The following is a 20,471-nucleotide window of genomic DNA, read 5'->3' on the forward strand; positions in this document are numbered from 1 at the left end:
GATAAGCCCCCGGTCCGACCTGAAAGATAAGAAAAATAAGTTTAATTATACTCACCAGGGGTGGTGGTCCAGTCCGATGGGTGTCGCAGGTCTGGCGTCTCCCATCTTCTTGCGATGCCGCCCTCCTGCTTGCTTCATCGCTCCCTGGCATCGCGCTCCTGCGCAGGTGTACTTATTTGGCCTGGTGAGGGCAGAGTAAAGTACTGCAGTGAGCAGGCGCTGAGCCTCTCTGACCTTTCCCAGCACCTGCGCACTGCAGTACTTTGGTCTGCTGTCAACAGAGCAGAAAAGTACGCCTACGCAGGAGCGTGATGCCAGGGAACGATAAAGGAAGCAGGAGGTTGGCATAGCAAGAAGATGGGAGACGCCGTAACAGGACCTGGGACACCCATTAGACCACACCACCCCCGGGTGAGTATAATAAAACTTATTTTATCTTTCAGGTCTGACCGGGGGCTTATCTACAGTATTATAGAATGCTGTAGATAAGCCCTGAAGGGCAGTGGCTGCATCTTATATTGGCAAAAACTGCTGACAGGTTCTCTTTAAATACTATTTAAGTACAGGTTACCAATATATCTGCAGGTAAATAGCATTTTTGTAACTGACAGGTTATCTTTAGGGGTTAATCTACACAGGCAGGTATTGACCTGTAAGAAGCACTGATTCATGATATGGGAGCATCTTTATTCTCTCTCCCCATAGAAAATAGATGAATGCTTGGCCGAACGGTCATGGCTATGGTGGATTTCGGAGACAAAGCGGTTAGCAGACTCAGGTAAGTACTGTCTGTACTAACATCTCTAATTACATGTCTATGTCTGTGGTCTGGACTGTTTTAGAATAAAGCATTATCGGCTTCCATATTGCATCCTGTGGTGCGTGCTGTGGAAATTATGTCTATTCTTCAGTGAGCACTTCACATCGACCACTGGCGCCCCATCTTCCATGTGACAGAGTGCAGGACTTGCTCATATTGTGTCACTTGTGCCTAGAGAAATGCTCAGGCGTCAGAACTACTAGGTGATGTCCGTCTCACACAATCACTGACTGCTACATGCAGAACAGAGGAGACGTATGGTCGTGCATTAGGAAGTCATGGCCATGGGGAAATATAAAGCTGGATAAGCCCAGGCAATTCTCTGCTTTCTCTTATAATCTACTCCTGGCTGTAACTATGAGACAATTGTCTTAAAACAGTTTTTTTACTTTTTTTAATCTCCAGTTCAGTATATCAAAGAAGTTACTTAAAGGGGTTGTCCGGGCTTTTCACATAATCTCAGGGCATATCTGGGCTGCAGAATTGTGACAATAAGTAATTTATTTTATGTCACTAGTTTGCATGGTTTTGTAGATATTCTTAACAGAACGTCCAAGGCGGGGTGTGTTATGGCATTGAAATGACAACTGGTCGTTTCCTCCTACGCTACTAAAAACATGCCCTCTATAGCATCAACCCCACCCTCCATAGCAACAGAACCTCCCAGTCCACATGAACAAGTGCTTCTCACACAGTAACAAATCCTCCACGCCGCTCCATTCCGCCCCCTCCCAGCGGCTCCATTCCGCCCCTGCCCCCCCGGCGCCGTTCCCCCCTCCCTGCCGGTCCGTCTCACACGGTCTTCACATTGCCGGTGAAAGTGCAGGGAAGGAGCGGGTCATGTGACAGGCAGGCTGAAGTGACGTGCACAGAGCCTGTCACATGACCCGCTCCTTCCCAGCACTTTCACCGGCAATGTGAAGACCGGGTGAGACGGACCGGCGTGGTGGGGGGGAATGGAGCAGCAGGGAGGGGGGGATGGCAGCGGGGGGAAGGATTTGTTACTGTGTGAGGAGGGATATGCTTCTTTATGTGGACGGGGAGGGCCTGTAGCTATGGAGGGTGGGGTTGTTGCTACAGACAGCATGGCTTTAGTAGCGTAGGAGGAAACGACCAGTTGTCAATTCAATGCCATAACACATCCCGCCTTGGACGTTCTGTTAAGAATATCTACAAAACCATGCAAACTAGTGACATAAAGTAAAATACCTATTGTCACAATTCTGCCGCCCAGATATGCCCTGAGATTATGTGAAAATCCCGGACAACCCCTTTAAGTTATAGATTAATCCTGGAAAACACTAAACTAGATACTTTGCCAATGAGGTGTCACGCGTCTTTGATGATCTATCATCCCAGTCTATTCTTAAATCCATATTATACATACACAACCGGTTATAACATATTGCGTTATTATATTTTCAGCCATATATAATCTGTATTTTAGCTGAATGGTGAAATCTATGGCCAAAAAAAAACTGAGAAACACATAACATAAAACATCAAGCCTAAAATTATCCAGTCTGGTGAATGAGGAGAATGTGACTCTTCTCTGCTTTATATAATGGTGACTCCTCACTGGGGCAGTTACCTGTAGGAACGTCCTCTTTGCACCACTCTTCATCCCGCACATCACTTTCTCCTTTCTCCATTATGGCTTCAGTATTGATGTTCTTCAGATATTTTCCTGGATGTCAAAGCTGTGAAAGAAATAATGTCAAAGTCACAGACAGAAGGAAAACTCACATGGAATGTTCTAGATGGAGGTTTTTACTACAAGCTCATGGGGCACCTGAGCCGCCAAAACATGCTGACATCTCCACCTCCTATATCACTGGGCTGCCCTCAGTCAGTACGGCAGGGTGTAGTGATAGAAGCCGGAGTCACTGTAAGTAACTGCATTATAGCACAGTGATTTCCTTCATTAACCCCTTAGTGACCGGGCCAAATTTTTGAATTCTGACCAGTCACTTTATGGGGTAATAACTCTGGAATGATTGTTTTTTTCGTGGCACATTATAATTGATAATGATGATAAATTTAGGTTGATATGTTTTGTGTTTATTTATAAAAAAAATATCAAAAATTTGACAAAAATGTAAAAAAATTTGCAATTTTTTATACCCCACCTTACCTCTCTTTTTAATCACATTATAGACAAGTTCCCATCCTGACCGCTTCAATGAAGCGAGCCTTTCATTACTACCAAAGCCGGGTAAAGACCCCCTTCTCTCTGCCTAGTACCGCCCAATCTCCCTTTTAAACCTATGGCCAACAGATTACAATCTATAACAATATCCTCACCACGTCCCATACTGGCTTTGTCCACGGCCGATCCATCACCTACAATATTAGAACGGCATTAGCCGCTGTTATTCATAGTCATCAAATCAAAGCTAAACGAAACATCTTGGTTAGCCTTGACGCCGATAAGGCTTTTGACCGGGTATCTTGGTCCTACCTCATCCAAACTCTTAAATACAGAATGTTTGGATTCTACTTTTTCAATTTTATCCGGACGATTTACACCACTCCTCAGTCCTCAATATGGCTCCATGGTATTCAGTCATCCCCTTTCTCAATTTTCAGAGGTACGAGGCAGGGATGTCCTTTATCCCCCTTATTAATATTACCCTAGACCCTCTACTTAGATATCTGGAGATGATTCCTTCCTTTGAGGGAATTTGGATAGGCCACCTTACACAAGTCCTTGGCATTCGCCGATGACATACTACTCATGATAGCCAATCCTAAGGAGTCCATTCCTTTCATAATGGGGGCTTTCCATGAGTTTGGAGAAATCTTGGGATTCTGCATGAATTTTAACAAATCTAAGGCTTTAGCGATCTTCAGGGATGTTCGACAAAAGTGTCCCTTCCCTTTTCCATTTCAGTGGGGGCATGGTTCTTTACGATATCTTGCCATTCTTCTACCCTCCAACCCACATACTATTTACCAACTTAATATTCGACCCTTAATATCTGCCATTACTCAGGAAATACAATCTTGGACATCTTTTAAATTATCTTTTGCGGGTAAATCTCACCTTATTAAAATGGTTTCCTTTTCTAAAATACTCTTCCCTTTACAAACGCTACCTATTCTATTCTCTAAAGCTGACTATCAACTCCTAAGATTTTTCGACAATTTATATGGAGCTCAAGGGGGAGATCTAGGATCAGTATTTTCAAATTGCAAGAGCCTAAATCTTTGGGGGGCCTCAATTTTCCAAAATTAAGATTGTAGTGTTGCAGCCATTTTCAGACATTCTCTTGATTGGATTTGGGCCCATACTAAATTTACCAACACCCCATTAGATGAAGCAATGTCTGGACCGATCAGTCTTCCTGCTTTACTCCATTTACAAAATAGAGTTCCCACTGCAATCAGGGTTAATCCTCTGCTATGTGGTCCATGGTATTGGCATGGTGTCATGTTAGTAGGATCAGTGGACTAGACCCATATAGCTCAGCTTTCCTTCCCTTTCAAGGTATCCCTTCCTTTTTAGAAGGCAGACCACCCCCAATTTACAGAGTGCTGGGGGAGAGAGGGTGCAGAGTAGTCTGCGATCTTCTGACAACTGCTCAATGTCCTGTTTCTCTGGAGGGTATTTTCTCCAAATATTCAATCTTAGTGGGTAATATTTTTATTACTACTCAGATTAAGCATTACGTTGACTCGTTCTTCTGAGGCATACCAGACAGTGTCAGAACCTGTCCTCTACATCTCATCTCCCTCGGCGCTCGTGCAGGAGTTTATTCGCTAAGTCTTACCTATAAGATCAATCAAACCTTCTATTTCATGGTCAGATTCTTCACCAGGCCCGGGCAGATGGGTATCACAACTATCTAATTATAGACTGACTGATCTTTTGAAAGCCACTCTACGTTTAAACTCTTTATTGCCATATGACAGCTACTCAACTATGGCCCTCATGATTTTCTATAGGGCTCACATCTCCCCGGAGATCAAACCTAGGATGTCTCTATCGGCTAATCCCTCTTGTCCCAAACGTCTACACTCTCCAGCTGACATCTTTCATTGTCTCTGGGATTGTCCGAAGATACAGGAGGTTTGGGATATGCCTCTTCGCCATCTCACTAACACCTTCAACATTCGCTTTACATTATCTCCGGAATGGGCGTTATTTAATATTCTCCCACGGGATCAACGATTCGGACTTTCTGCTCAGCAACGACGTGTTTTAACTATATGGCTACCTGCAAGAGTATTCTGCATTTGTGGACATAGGACGCAGCCCCTTCACTAAATCTAATTTCTTTGAAGGTAACATTTGTTTAAAATGGATTGGATCCATACTTCATAAAGAAAGTCATACTGAACGTTTTTTCCTCTCATGGTCCTCCTTTATTGATCTGCAGCCACTATCGGTGCATCAAGCATTACATGGTTGCTTTCTATTCACCGACTGGTATATGAGAGAGCTTATATCTGGTAACACACCTGTTAGGCTTACCTGATTACACCTGCAGGGTTTCAGACGTGCCTGGGGGGAGGGACTGACTGTTATACTGAATAACCACGTCTTCCTTTGAATCTTTCAAGCTACACTTTCTGGATATTGTTATGTCCTTCTTTGTCTTTATATGCTATGTGTGTTACTGATTCTTATCTTGTTTGCAGATGGTTATAAATACAGTCATATTCAAAAGTTTGGGCACCCCTATTAATGTTACTCTTTTTTTTTTTAACAATTTTGGTTTTTGCATCAGCTATTTCAGTTTCATATATCTAATAACTGATGGACTCAGTAATATTTCTGGATTCAAATGAGGTTTATTGTAGTAACAGAAAATGTGCAATCTGCATTTAATCAAAATTTGGTTGGTGCAAAAGTATTGACACCCTTATCATTTTCTTGATTTGAACACTCCTAACTACTTTTTACTGACTTCCTGAAGCACTAAATTGGTTTTGTAACCTCATTGAGCTTTGAACTTCATAGCCAGGTGTATCCAATCATGAGAAAAGGTATTTAAGGTGGCCACTTGCAAGTAGTTCTCCTATTTGAATCTCCTATGAAGAGTGGCATCATGGGCCCCTCAAAACAACTCTCAAATCATCTGAAAACAAAGATTATTCAACATAGTTGTTCAGGGGAAGGATACAAAAAGTTGTCTCAGAGATTTAACCTGTCAGTTTCCACTGTGAGGAACATAGTAAGGAAATGGAAGAACACAGGCACAGTTTTTTTTTAAGTCCAGAAGTGGCAGACCAAGAAAAATATCAGAAAGGCAGAGAAGAAGAATGGTGAGAACAGTCAAGGACAATCCACAGACCACCTCCAAAGACCTGCAGGGCAAAGATGGTCGGCCCCCCTCCACCAACGGACCTCTGAGTCTCAAATAAGCCGCCGCTGTCTTCTTTGAGCCGATAAACTTTGCTCCTTCACTCCTAGAAACTCCCTCGATGTTCCAGAGTCTTTTAGTGGCTTTAGCCTAGGTTATAAGGAGCAGAAGGTTCCCCCGAAGGCTCAGGAGAGAGGAGCTCAAGGGAAGCACGTCTGCCCTGCTCGAGGCCCAAGCCACGCCCCCAACAAGACTTGATTTTTGAGTGAAACATTTTTCACATTCTGAACATGAAAATGGCTTCTCTCCTGTGTGAATTCTCTCATGTGAAACAAGATGAGATTTCTTTGTAAAACATTTTCCACATTCTGAACATGAAAATGGCTTCTCTCCTGTGTGAATTCTCTCATGTATAACAAGATTTGATTTTAGAGTAAAACATTTCTCACATTCTGAACATGAAAATGGCTTCTCTCCTGTGTGAATTCTCTCATGTATAACAAGATTTGATTTTAGAGTAAAACATTTCTCACATTCTGAACATGAAAATGGCTTCTCTCCTGTGTGAATTCTCTCATGTGTACAAAGAGCTGATTTGTCTGTAAAACACTTCCCACATTCTGAACATGAAAATGGCTTCTCTCCTGTGTGAATCCTCTCATGTGCAGCAAGATGTGAATTCCTAGTAAAACATTTCCCACATTCTGAACATGAAAATGGCTTCACTCCTGTGTGAATTCTCTCATGTATAACTAGATTTGATTTTAGAGTAAAACATTTCTCACATTCTGAACATGAAAATGGCTTCTCTCCTGTGTGAATTCTCTCATGTGTACGAAGACCTGATTTGTCTGTAAAACATTTCCAACATTCTGAACATGAAAATGGCTTCTCTCCTGTGTGAATTCTCTCATGTGCAGCAAGATGTGAATTCCTAGTAAAACATTTCCCACATTCTGAACATGAAAATGGCTTCACTCCTGTGTGAATTCTCTCATGTGTAACAAGATTTGATTTCTTAGTAAAACATTTCCCACATTCTGAGCATGAAAATGGCTTCTTCCTTGCGGGAGCTTTTTTATTTTCCACACTTTTTCTGTGTCTTTTATTTTGTTTAACAGTCTGTGATGAATTAGGACATTGTACTTTAAAAGGATCCACGTCTGAGATGTTGGTTTGTTCTTCATATGGGTCTTGTGCAATACTTTTTTGGATTTTGGAGCTACTGGTACGACCATCTGTCAAGAATATAACTGATGTCATTTTTTAGTCAAATAACCTTAATACTTATTTATCTAAATATAAAAAAAGTAAAAAAAAAAATACATATAAATTGGAAAGTGTGTAGCAATGTTCTACTATTAACTGACTAAAGGGGTAATTTAGATGATGTGATGATTTCACAAAACAATCAATTCTGCTAATGTTCATTCTCAATCATTGGCCAGTGCAAACATCAAATAATAAAACATTTGTCATTGGTCGCATATTTTATATGAGAATAAAAATGATCGTTGTTGACAGCGCATCATCCTCTTTGTGTCAATTGAGGATGTTCTGCAATAATAAAAAAAAAAACATGAGATAAGGAAACAAATCATCATTCCTTCATCAAAATGAAAGCTAATAAGCCCCAATCACCTTCCTATACCATCAATCACTGCTCAGTGATGACATTATATTCTCCTTGCAGCTGCTTGATTTTATTCTTCAGAAGTAGAGGGCTGTAGCAGTCACCTCTCTGTGTTAGGGCTTCATGCACCACCTCAATGACTGGAAGCGAGCGGCTGTAAGGAACATATTTCAATTTCTCCTGGTAGCTGCTCTCCCAGTAAAACAACCTAACATGCTTTAAAGAGAACCTGTCAGCTGTTTTGGCCGATATAAGATGCGGCCACTGCCTTTCAGGGCTTATCTACAGCGTTCTACAGGGTGGGCCATTTATATGGATACACCTAAATAAAATGGGAATGGTTGGTGACATCAAATTCCTATTTGTGGCACATTAGTATATGGGAGGGGAAAAACTTTTCAAGATGGGTGATGACTATGGTGGCCATTTTGAAGTCGGCCATTTTGGATCCAACTTTATTTTTTCCAAAGGGAAGAGGGTCATGTTACATCAAACTTATTGAGAATTTCACAAGAAAAACAATGTTGTGCTTGGTTTTAACGTAACTTTTTTCTTTCATGAGTTATTTACAAGTTTATGACTACTTATAAATTATGTTCCAAGTGCTGCCCATTGTGTTGGATTGTCAATGCAACCCTCTTCTCCCACTCTTGACGCACTGATAGCAACACCGCAGAAGAAATGCTAGCACAGGCTTCCAGTATCTGTTTCAGATGCTGCACATCTCGTATCTTCACAGCATAGACAACTGCCTTCAGACGACCCCAAAGATAAAAGTCTAAGGGGGTGAGATCGGGAGACCTTGGTGGCCTTTCAACTGGCCCACGACGACCAATCCACTTTCCAGGAAACTGGTCATGTAGGAATACTCAGACCTGACACCCACAATTGATGGTATGGTGTGGTATATGGCGTAAAAATATAGTGGGGCCATTCTTCATCAATGGAAACCTCAATGCCACTGAATATCTGAAATTTGATATATGATGATGTGTTGCCCTCTTTATGCACTGAAGATGGCACGTTCCCTGAGATTTTCCAGCAAGATGGTGCACCCACCACATTTCTTCTGCGGTGTTGCTATCAGTGTGTCAAGAGTGGGAGAAGAGGGTTGCATTGACATGGGCAGCACTTGGAACACAATTTATAAGTAGTCATAAACTTGTAAATAACTCATGAAAGAATAAAAGTTACGTTAAAACCAAGCACACCATTGTTTTTCTTGTGAAATTCCCAATAAGTGATGCGTCACATGACCCTCTTCCCATTGGAAAAAATAAATTTGGATCCAAAAGGGTTGCCATGGTGACCACCCATCTTGAAAAGTTTCCCCCCTCCCATATACTAATGTGCCACAAACAGGAAGTTGATATCACCAACCATTCCCATTTTATTTCGGTGTATCCATATAAATGGCCCACCCTGTATAATGCTGCAGATAAGCCCCCGGTCCGACCTGAAAGATAAGAAAAATAAGTTTTATTATACTCACCCGGGGTGGCAGTCCAGTCCGATGGGTGTCGCAGGTCTGGCGTCTCCCATCTTCTTGCGATGCCGCCCTCCTGCTTGCTTCATCGCTCCCTGGCATCTCGCTCCTGCGCAGGTGTACTTATTTGGCCTGGTGAGGGCAGAGTAAAGTACTGCAGTGAGCAGGCGCTGAGCCTCTCTGACCTTTCCCAGCACCTGCGCACTGCAGTACTTTGGTCTGCTGTCAACAGAGCAGAAAAGTACGCCTACGCAGGAGCGTGATGCCAGGGAACGATAAAGGAAGCAGGAGGTCGGCATAGCAAGAAGATGGGAGACGCCGTAACAGGACCTGGGACACCCATTAGACCACACCACCCCCGGGTGAGTATAATAAAACTTATTTTATCTTTCAGGTCTGACCGGGGGCTTATCTACAGTATTATAGAATGCTGTAGATAAGCCCTGAAGGGCAGTGACTGCATCTTATATCGGCAAACACTGCTGACAGGTTCCCTTTAAATACTATTTAAGTACAGGTTACCAATATATCTGCAGGTAATTAGCATTTTTGTAACTGACAGGTTATCTTTAGGGGTTAATTTACACAGGCAGGTATTGACCTGTAAGAAGCACTGATTCATGATATGGGAGCATCTTTGTTCTCTCTCCCCATAGAAAATAGATGAATGCTTGGCCGAACTGTCATGGCTATGGTGGATTTCGGAGACAAAGCGGTCAGCAGACTCAAGTAAGTACTGTCTATACTAACATCTCTAATTACATGTCTATGTCTGTGGTCTGGACTGTTTTAGAATAAAGCATTATCGGCTTCCATATTGCATCCTGTGGTGCGTGCTGTGGAAATTATGTCTATTCTTCAGTGAGCACTTCACATCGACCACTGGCGCCCCATCTTCCATGTGACAGAGTGCAGGACTTGATCATATTGTGTCACTTGTGACTAGAGAAATGCTCAGGCGTCAGTACTACTAGGTGATGTCCGTCTCACACAATCACTGACTGCTACATGCAGAACAGAGGAGCCGTATGGTCGTGTATTAGGAAGTCATGGCCATGGAGAAACAGCTGGATAAGCCCAGGCAATTCTCTGCTTTCTCTTATAATCTACTCCTGGCTGTAACTATGAGACAATTGTCTTAAAACAGTTTTTTTACTTTTTTTTAATCTCCAGCTAGTTCAGTATATCAAATAGGTTATTTTATGTCACTAGTTTGCATGGTTTTGTAGATATTCTTAACAGAACGTCCAAGGCGGGGTGTGTTATGGCATTGAAATGACAACTGGTCGTTTCCTCCTACGCTACTAAAAACATGCCCTCTATAGCATCAACCCCACCCTCCATAGCAACAGGCCCTCCCCGTCCACATGAACAAGTGCTTCTCAAACAGTAACAAATCCTCCCCGCCGCTCCATTCCGCCCCCTCCCAGCCGCTCCATTCCGCCCCCTTCCCCCCCGGCGCCATTCCCCCCCCTCCCTGCCGGTCCGTCTCACACGGTCTTCACATTGCCGGTGAAAGTGCAGGGAAGGAGCGGGTCATGTGACAGGCAGGCTGAAGTGACGTGCACAGAGCCTGTCACATGACCCCCCCCTTCCCTACACTTTAACCGGCAATGTGAAGACCGGGTGAGACGGACCGGCGTGGTGGGGGGGAATGGAGCAGCAGGGAGGGGGGGGGGAATGGTGCCGGGGGGGGAAGGATTTGTTACTGTGTGAGGAGGGCTTCTTTATGTGGACGGGGAGGGCCTGTAGCTATGGAGGGTGGGGTTGTTGCTACAGACAGCATGGCTTTAGTAGTGTAGGAGGGAACGACCAGTTGTCATTTCAATGCCATAACACATCCCGCCTTGGACGTTCTGTTAAGAATATCTACAAAACCATGCAAACTAGTGACATAAAGTAAAATACCTATTGTCACAATTGTGCAGCCCAGATATGCCCTGAGATTATGTGAAAATCCCGGACAACCCCTTTAAGTTATAGATTAATCCTGGAAAACACTAAACTAGATACTTTGCCAATGAGGTGTCACACGTCTTTGACGAGCTATCATCCCAGTCTATTCTTAAATCCATATTATAGATACACAACCGGTTATTACATATTGCGTTATTACATTGTCACCCACATATAATCTGTATTTTAGCTGAATGGTGAAATCTATGGCCAAAAAAAACCTGAGAAACACATAACATAAAACATCAAGCCTAAAATTATCCAGTCTGGTGAATGAGGAGAATGTGACTCTTCTCTGCTTTGGTTAGTGGTGACTCCTCACTGGGGCAGTTACCTGTAGGAACGTCCTCTTTGCACCACTCCTCATCCCGCACATCACTTTCCCCTTTCTCCATTATGGCTTCAGTATTGATGTTCTTCAGATATTTGCCTGGATGTCAAAGCTGTGAAAGAAATAATGTAAAAGTCACAGACAGAAGGAAAACTCACATGGAATGTTCTAGATGGAGGTTTTTACTACAAGCTCATGGGGCACCTGAGCTGCCAAAACATGCTGACATCTCCGCCTCCTATATCACCGGGCTGCCCTCAGTCAGTACGGCAGGGTGTAGTGATAGAAGCCGGAGTCACTGTAAGTAACTGCATTATAGCACAGTGATTTCCTTCATTAACCCCTTAGTGACCGGGCCAAATTTTTGAATTCTGACCAATGTCCCTTTATGGGGTAATATCTCTGGAATGATTGTTTTTTTCGTGGCACATTATAATTGATAATAATGATAAATTTAGGTTGATATGTTTTGTGTTTATTTATAAAAAAAAATCAAATTTGACAAAAATGTAAAAAAAATTGCAATTTTTTATACCCCACCTTACCTCTCTTTTTAATCACATTATAGATTCAAGTTCCCTTCCTGACCGCTTCAATGAAGCGAGCCTTTCATTACTACCAAAGCCGGGTAAAGACCCCCTTCTCTCTGCCTAGTACCGCCCAATCTCCCTTTTAAACCTATGGCCAACAGATAACAATCTATAATAATATCCTCACCACGTCCCAAACTGGCTTTGTCCACGGCTGATCCATCACCTACAATATTAGAACGGCATTAGCCGCTGTTATTCATAGTCATCAAATCAAAGCTAAACGAAACATCTTGGTTAGCCTTGACGCCGGATAAGGCTTTTGACCGGGTATCTTGGTCCTACCTCATCCAAACTCTTAAATACAGAATGTTTGGATTCTACTTTTTCAATTTTATCTGGACGATTTACACCACTCCTCAGTCCTCAATATGGCTCCATGGTATTCAGTCATCCCCTTTCTCAATTTTCAGAGGTACGAGGCAGGGATGTCCTTTATCCCCCTTATTAATATTGCCCTAGACCCTCTACTTAGATATCTGGAGATGATTCCTTCCTTTGAGGGAATTTGGATAGGCCACCTTACACAAGTCCTTGGCATTCGCCGATGACATACTACTCATGATAGCCAATCCTAAGGAGTCCATTCCTTTCATAATGGGGGCTTTCCATGAGTTTGGAGAAATCTTGGGATTCCGCATGAATTTTAACAAATCTAAAAGGTACTGTCACACTAAGCGATATCGCTAGCAATATCGCTATAACTTGTGACGTTATAGCGATATTGCTAGCGATATCGCTGTGTCTGATACTTACCTCCGACCCGCTCCCCCGCTGGTTATCGCTGATCGCGCGAGAACGTCCAGGACCGTTTCTCGTGTTCAGCTTCCTGTGGAGAGAAGAGCGACGAGCGTGGAGCAGGGTGGGAGGACACAGGATCAGTTAGTGTGACAGGTAAGTAGCGACCCCCGTCCCCAGCGATGTCGCTGGTGAGATCTGCCTGTGTGGCAGCTCACTAGCGACCACTTAGCGATGTACCAGCGATCCTGACCGCGTCATATCGCTGGTCGGGATCGCTGGTACATCGCTAAGTGTGACCGTACCTTTAGGCTTTAGCGATCTTCAGGGATGCTCGACAAAAGTGTCCCTTCCCTTTTCCATTTCAGTGGGGGCATGGTTCTTTACGATATCTTGATATTCTTCTACCCTCCAACCCACATACTATTTACCAACTTAATATCCGACCCTTAATATCTGCCATTACTCAGGAAATACAATCTTGGACATCTTTTAAATTATCTTTTGTGGGTAAATCTCACCTTATTAAAATGGTTTCCTTTTCTAAAATACTCTTCCCTTTACAAACGCTACCTATTCTATTCTCTAAAGCTGACTATCAACTCCTATATAGAGCTCGAGGGGGAGATCTAGGATCAGAATTTTCAAATTGCAACAGTCTAAATCTTTGGGGGGCCTCAATTTTCCAAAATTAAGATTGTATAGTGTTGCAGCCATTTTCAGACATTCTCTTGATTGGATTTGGGCCCATACTAAATTTACCAACACCCCATTAGATGAAGCAATGTCTGGACCGATCAGTCTTCTGCTTTACTCCATTTACAAAATAGAGTTCCCACTGCAATCAGGGATAATCCTCTGCTATGGTCCGTGGTATTGGCATGGCGTCATGCTAGAAGGATCAGCGGACTAGACCCTTATAGCTCAGTTTTCCTTCCCTTTCAAGGTATCCCTTCCTTTTTAGAAGGTAGACCACCCCCAATTTACAGAGTGCTGGGGGAGAGAGGGTGCAGAGTAGTCTGCGATCTTCTGACAACTGCTCAATGTCCTCTTTCTCTGGAGGGTATTTTCTCCAAATATTCAATCTTAGTGGGTAATATTTTTATTACTACTCAGATTAAGCATTACGTTGACTCGTTCTTCGGAGGCATACCAGACAGTGTCAGAACCTGTCCTCTACATCTCATCTCCCTCGGCGCTCGTGCAGGAGTTTATTCAGTAAGTCTCATCTATAAGATCAATCAAACCTTCTATTTCATGGTCAGATTCTTCACCAGGCCCGGGCAGATGGGTATCACAACTATCTAATTATAGACTGACTGATCTTTTGAAAGCCACTCTACGTATAAACTCTTTATTGCCATATGACAGCTACTCAACTATGGCCCTCATGATTTTCCATAGGGCTCACATCTCCCCGGAGATCAAACCTAGGATGTCTCTATCAGCTAATCCCTCTTGTCCCAAATGTCTACACTCTCCAGCTGACATCTTTCATTGTCTCTGGGATTGTCCGAAGATACAGGAGGTTTGGGATATGTTTCTTCGCCATTTCACTAACACCGTCAACATTCGCTTTACATTATCTCCGGAATGGGCGTTATTTAATATTCTCCCACGGGATCAACTATTCGGACTCTCTGCTCAGCAACGACGTGTTTTAACTATTTGGCTACCTGCAAGAGTATTCTGCATTTGTGGACATAGGACGCAGCCCCTTCACTAAATCTAATTTCTTTGAAGGTAACATATTTGTTAGGGACTGACTGTTATACTGAATAACCACGTCTTCCTTTGAATCTTTCAAGCTACACTTTCTGGATATTGTTATGTCCTTCTTTGTCTTTATATGCTATGTGTGTTACTGATTCTTATCTTGTTTGCAGACGGTTATAAATATATATTTAAAAAAAATTAGCAATTTTCAAACTTTGAATGATTATTCCTTTAACCCCTTCCTGACATCAGACGTACTATCCCGCCCATGGACGGGATAGTACGTCTAGCGCGATCAGCGGCGCCCACGTGGTGAGCGCCGCTGATCGCGGCCGGGTGTCAGCTGATTATCACAGCTGACATCCGGCACTGTGTCAGGGGCGGTCATGGACCGCCCCCGACACGTTAACCCCTTGCACACTGCGATCAAACACGATCGCGGTGTACCGGGGGTTAAAGGGAAGCATCGGCAGGGAGGGGGCTCCCTCCGTGCTTCCCTGAGCCCCCCATAGCAGAGCAATGTGCAGCGCTGCTGCGGGAGGCACTTTCCCTGCAGGTCCCCGGATCCAAGATGGCGACGGGGACCATCGGGGGCCTGCAGGGAGCTGGCTTTCTCAGTGCCTGCAAACGCAGGCAAGAGGAAGTCTGCTTCAATGCCTGTGACAGATCGCTGATCTGTCAGCAATCTGTCACAGGGACAGTGATGTCCCCCCTGGGACAACCTAATAAAGTTAAAAAAAAAAGTGTAAAAGTAATTTAAAAAAAAAAAATCGCTAAATAAATTTAAAAAAAAATATTCCCCAATAAATTCATTTTTTGAAAATAAAAAAACAAACAATAAAAGTACACATATTTGGTTTCGCCGCGTCCGTAATGACCCGCCCTATAAAACTGTCCTATTAGTTAACCCCTTTAGAGAACCCCTTAAAAAATAAAAAACGAAGAAAAAATAATTTTTTATTATCATACCACTGAACAAAAAGTGCAATAATGCGCGATCAAAAAGACGCATATATTAAATAACCATGGTACCGCTGAAAACGTCATCTTGTCCCGCAAAAAACGAGCCGCCACACAGCATCATCAGAGAAAAAATAAAGTTATAGCTCGCAGAATAAAGCGATGCAAAAGTAATTATTTTTTATATAAAATTGTTTTTATTGCATAAACACGCCAAAACATAAAAAAACGACATAAATGAGGTTTCCCTTTAACTGTACTGACCCTTGGTAAAATAAAAAAATTGAATCTGAAATATGTTTTTTTTGTGAAAAAAAGTTAAATGTTCATTTTTTTTAAATATTAAAAAAAATTCCTGTGAAGCACCTGAAGGGTTAATAAACTTCTTGAATGTGGTTTTGAGCACCTTAAGGGGTGCAGTTTTTAGAATGGTGTCACTTTTGGGTATTTTCTATCATATAGATCCCTCAAAGTGACTTCAAATGTGATGTGCCCCAAAAAATAAAATGGTGTAAAAATGAGAAATCGCTGGTCAACTTTTAACCCTTATAACTTCCTAACAAAACAAAATTTTGGTTCCAAAATGGCGGTGATGTAAAGTAAACATGTGGGAAATGTTACTTATTAAGTTTTTTGTGTGCCGTATCTCTGTGATTTAAGGGCATAAAACTTCAAAGTTGGAAAATTGCGAAATTTTCAAAATTTTCGCCAATTTTCTGTTTTTTTCACAAATAAACGCAAGTTATATGAATGAAATTTTACCACTAACATGAAGTACAATATGTCACGAGAAAACAATGTCAGAATCACCGGGATCCATGGAAGCGTTCCAGAGTTATTACCTCATAAAGGGACAGTGGTCAGAATTGTAAAAATTGGCCCGGTCATGAACGTGCAAACCACCCTTGGCGGTAAAGGGGTTAATTCAGATAGTCATACCACAGAAAAACAATAAATAAATAACATTTCCCTCATGTCTGCTTTACATCAGCACCATTTATAAAACGCTATTTTATTTTGTTAGCCTTGTAGGAGATTTAAAAATGTGGCATTAATTTTTCATTTTTTTCATGGAAATTTACAAAATTATATTTTTGCAGGCCCTATCCAGATCTGAAGTGACTTTGGGGTCCTATATATTGGAAAAACCCCAAAAGTGATATCATTTTGAAAACATCACCCCGACATACTGAAAACTGCTGTCAGGTAGTTTATTAACCCTTCAGGTGATTTTAAGGAATTAATGCAAAATGGCATGACAGGAATGAAAAAGTGTATTTTTACCACCTAAATGTCGCTAACTTCTGAACAGGCCGCTATAGCCGGGAGGCTCTAAGGCCGCTATTTGGCCGTGAATTGCCATGGCAAAAATTAGGACCATACGATCATGATCTCAGGGTGCTGATGAGATTAAAGCGGAAGCCCCACACTCTGTTAACCATTTATATGATGTTGTCGCTACAGCCCCCGTATCACATAGCGAGATCGCTGTTGCGTCACCGATTTTGTGATCTCGCCTGCGATCTTGCTACGTGTGACACATAGCGGCGATCGGGCCCCAGCTGCAATGTCGCTGATCGTGCTCGAATGTCCTGGGCCATTTTTTGATCGCTGGTGTCCCGCTGGCCAGCATGCATCGCTGTGTATAACAGGGACAACGACGAACGACCTCAATACTACAGGTCTGAGAGACAGGGTCCCAACAACCTCATACCAAAAACGAAAAGGTAAACCGCAACCTACAAGCGTCAAAGTCTTTAAGACAGATTTATGAAGACGCACGTCAAAACCAGGGAGTCCATCCTGGACTGGAGCAAGTTCCATAGCAATAGATAAAAAAGACAGCGCCTCAGACAGTGGTGAAAAAAAAGCCTTACATTTTATTCTGCCTCCTGTGGCGACGTTTCGGTCTGAAGACTTTCTTCAAGCTTGGTCTGCGCCAATTACGGGCAGGTCAGCTGTTCAAAACAACTCACATGTCCCGGCTTTGATGCGGACTCACCCCCGGATCCCTCATCAAAGCAGGGGATCTGACCTCAGACTATTGCGTCCGAGGTCAGAAAGGGGTTAAAAGGGCCATTCCCATCTCCAAGACCCTATCCCAATATATAGTAAATGTCAGGCTATGGGCCCACGTTGCGTTTTAAAACGCTCACTAAAAACCGGACTCCTTCCCAGAAATCGCGCGGTTTTTTCCGCGCGATTTTCTCAAGCACTTTCCAAGCGATCTGTAGCATCGCATGGAAAGTGATTGACAGGTTGGTCACACTCGTCAAACATAGTGTTTGACGAGTGTGACCAGGTTTTTACTATTGAGGCCGCCTATGCGGCTTTAATAGTAAAAGATAGAATGTAAAAATGCTGAAAAAAAAAAAAATAAAAAAAAATCGGGGTATATTTACCTTCCGGCGTCCCGCGCTGCCATCCCGGCCTCAGCGTTCCCAGTAATGCCTTGCGAGACCTGTGATGAGGTAGTCTCGCGTTGCTATAACGATCTCGCGAGACCGCTAGAGTCACGCGAGACTACGTCATCACAGGACCTTGCTGCAAGGCATTACTGGGAACGCTGCGGCCCGGGACGCCGGAAGGTAAATATACCCCGATTTTTTATTCTTTTTTTTACAGGGGTATGGTACCCAGGGCCTGGAGGACAGTCTCCTCTCCTCCACACCGTGGGTACCAACCGCACATGAGACGCTTCACTTCGCGCATGGTGGGCATAGCCACATGGAAGTGATTCTCATGCATTCCTATGGGTGCGGAATCGCGGCAATTCTTTGCGATTCCGCACAAAAGAATGAGCATGCTGCAATTTTTTCCACTATGCGATTCCGCCGTGGAAAAAAGCGCATTAGCACAGCATGTGCGGAATGCCATAGGAATGCATGGGGGGCGTTCTGTACACAATTTTTAAGCGTTTTCGCGCCGAAAAAAGCGGCAAAAACGCTTAAAAATCGCTACGTGGGCACACAGCCTTAGAATAATAATATTAGCGAATACTTCCAATTAGAAATTTGGTACAGTTCTTCTGATTAGCTATGTCGCAGGGCATTGCAGTAGCTTAGGTATCCATGGTCATGACCACTAACACCTCACTACATGAGGGGCCGTAACCATGGATACCTCCACTACTGCAATGCCTGCACACGAGGTATGCCCTGCACACAGCTAATCAGAAGAACTATCCTACAGCAGCTGTAATTGGAGGCATCAGCTAATATCCTTCCATATGGGGCCAGGCTCTCGGAGCTGGGAATCCCCTATAATCAGTCTCCAGCCCTCCATATGGAGAATACATTCCTAGCAGATGGCCGCAGCATATGGGGCACAGAATACACTATGACAATGGGAAATCTCACTAGAAACAGCACAAATCCCCGCTAATATCCGATCACAGCTGTGAGGACAGGACTGCAGCTTAGATGGCGCTTATTCCGTGCGGCATTTCCTTGGGCGACATTCACACTCTGCTCAATCCAGGCGCCAATCTAGTGTGAGCCGCGCTGTGTAGTGGGGAGCTCCAGGCCAGCCAGGAGGCCCGGGCACTGGCCCCAGCACGGCCCCTATACAGCCGGGCAGGATTGTGCTGCAGCCCCCAGGGGAGAGCTCCGGCCTCACGCCCGCCCGCTCAGCATTATCACATCATATGGTGACGAGAAACAGAAAACCCACCCGGAGCCCCAGAAGGCGCCATACATAAATCACACCGTGCAGTCACCGCATAGCGAGTCACTACACTGAGCAGCCAATCACATTACAGCTATGCGTTCATGTGGGAGGAGCCCAGTCGCAAGTCAAAGCACTGCCAGCCATTCCCCACTTGTGCTCTCTGCTCTAAGTCTCCTCCTCAGCTCCTCCTCGGCTCCTCCCACTCAGGCAGGAGAACCTAAGCAAACAGCAGGGGGGAAATAAAACATTTGGCTCAGCTGCCAGTGGGGAGCCGGCTCCCGCCGTTCACATGAAAGAGCCGGCTCTGCTGTGGCTGCCTGTAATCAGGAGGCTTGTGCGGGCAGGAATCTCTGAGAGGACTGAGGGGCAAGAGATTGGGGACATAGGGCTGAGCGGGAGGAGTCTGAGGACGTATCACTATTCCTACATGGGACTGCATGTTGTAGGGACACAGGGATATAGGTGCTGCTCCTTGTATGAGGCTGATTACTGGGGGATGATGATGATGAGGGGCTGTGGGGAAAAGCGGGTGATGATGAGGGGACAATTACAGGCTCAAGACCTCTATGGGACCAACAAATACAATGAATTTTTTAAAGAACGTTCCCATCACCTCCTTTTTTCCCCAGTAAAATGTAAAACAATACAGATACGTGGTCTCACTACATTCAGAAAGTCCGATCTACCGAAATATGAAATGAACTCTCCAGATCAGCAAATGGAGAAACAAGAAAAAAAAATAAAATCCCCAGAATTGTCTCTTCAAACACTGCAAAAATACAATAAGTGATAAAACATTGGATGTAGTGTAAAATGGTAAATATAAAAGACTGGATTAGGGCAGAAAAAGCAAACCATCAAAATGGAGAAAATAAAAGCTGAGAGGGTAATGAACACAAGAGGAAGATAAGAAATGACATACAGGAAAAGGAAATAAACCAGAAACCGATCACTTACATTTTGTGTTTAGGATCCAGTGGAGGCAGAAACCGGGACACGTCTTCAATGCGACTGACTCCAAGAAATGACCAACATCCAAAACTCTGACACATATTATTAACCCCTTGTCTGCTGTGGCTCATCCCCCGTCCTGTGATGTCACCTCCAGGCAGGGTCAGGTTAATTGCATCTATGGCTCGTTATGTTGATGTATCCCCCACCTGTGGCTTGTGATGTGTAAGGTGAAAGAAAAGCAATTCCCAGACCAATGTGAATAACAACCAGTCCACACAGGAATCCTCCACAATACACCCTATTCCTATA

At 43.6% G+C, this 20,471-nt stretch overlaps 1 protein-coding gene across 1 annotated transcript in view; it reads right to left on the reverse strand.

Annotated features, from left to right (window-relative positions):
• The window catches only part of LOC141047859 (uncharacterized), a 38,314-nt gene extending 19,064 nt beyond the window's left edge, over positions 1–19,250 (reverse strand). Inside the window, exons 1-5 of the mRNA XM_073543188.1 lie at positions 18,899–19,250; positions 11,539–11,647; positions 6,282–7,367; positions 3,125–3,163; positions 2,412–2,507 (exon numbers count right to left, since the gene is read on the reverse strand). Coding sequence (XP_073399289.1) covers positions 2,412–2,507; positions 3,125–3,163; positions 6,282–7,367; positions 11,539–11,599 — 1,282 coding nt within the window. The 5' untranslated portion in view covers positions 11,600–11,647; positions 18,899–19,250. The remainder of the gene's footprint in view (positions 1–2,411; positions 2,508–3,124; positions 3,164–6,281; positions 7,368–11,538; positions 11,648–18,898) is intronic.
• Between the last annotated feature and the right edge of the window lie 1,221 nt (positions 19,251–20,471).

The sequence above is a fragment of the Dendrobates tinctorius genome, unplaced genomic scaffold (genome assembly GCF_039654945.1).
Source record: "Dendrobates tinctorius isolate UK_male_01 unplaced genomic scaffold, ASM3965494v1 ptg000129l, whole genome shotgun sequence".
Classification (NCBI taxonomy): domain Eukaryota; kingdom Metazoa; phylum Chordata; class Amphibia; order Anura; family Dendrobatidae; genus Dendrobates; species Dendrobates tinctorius.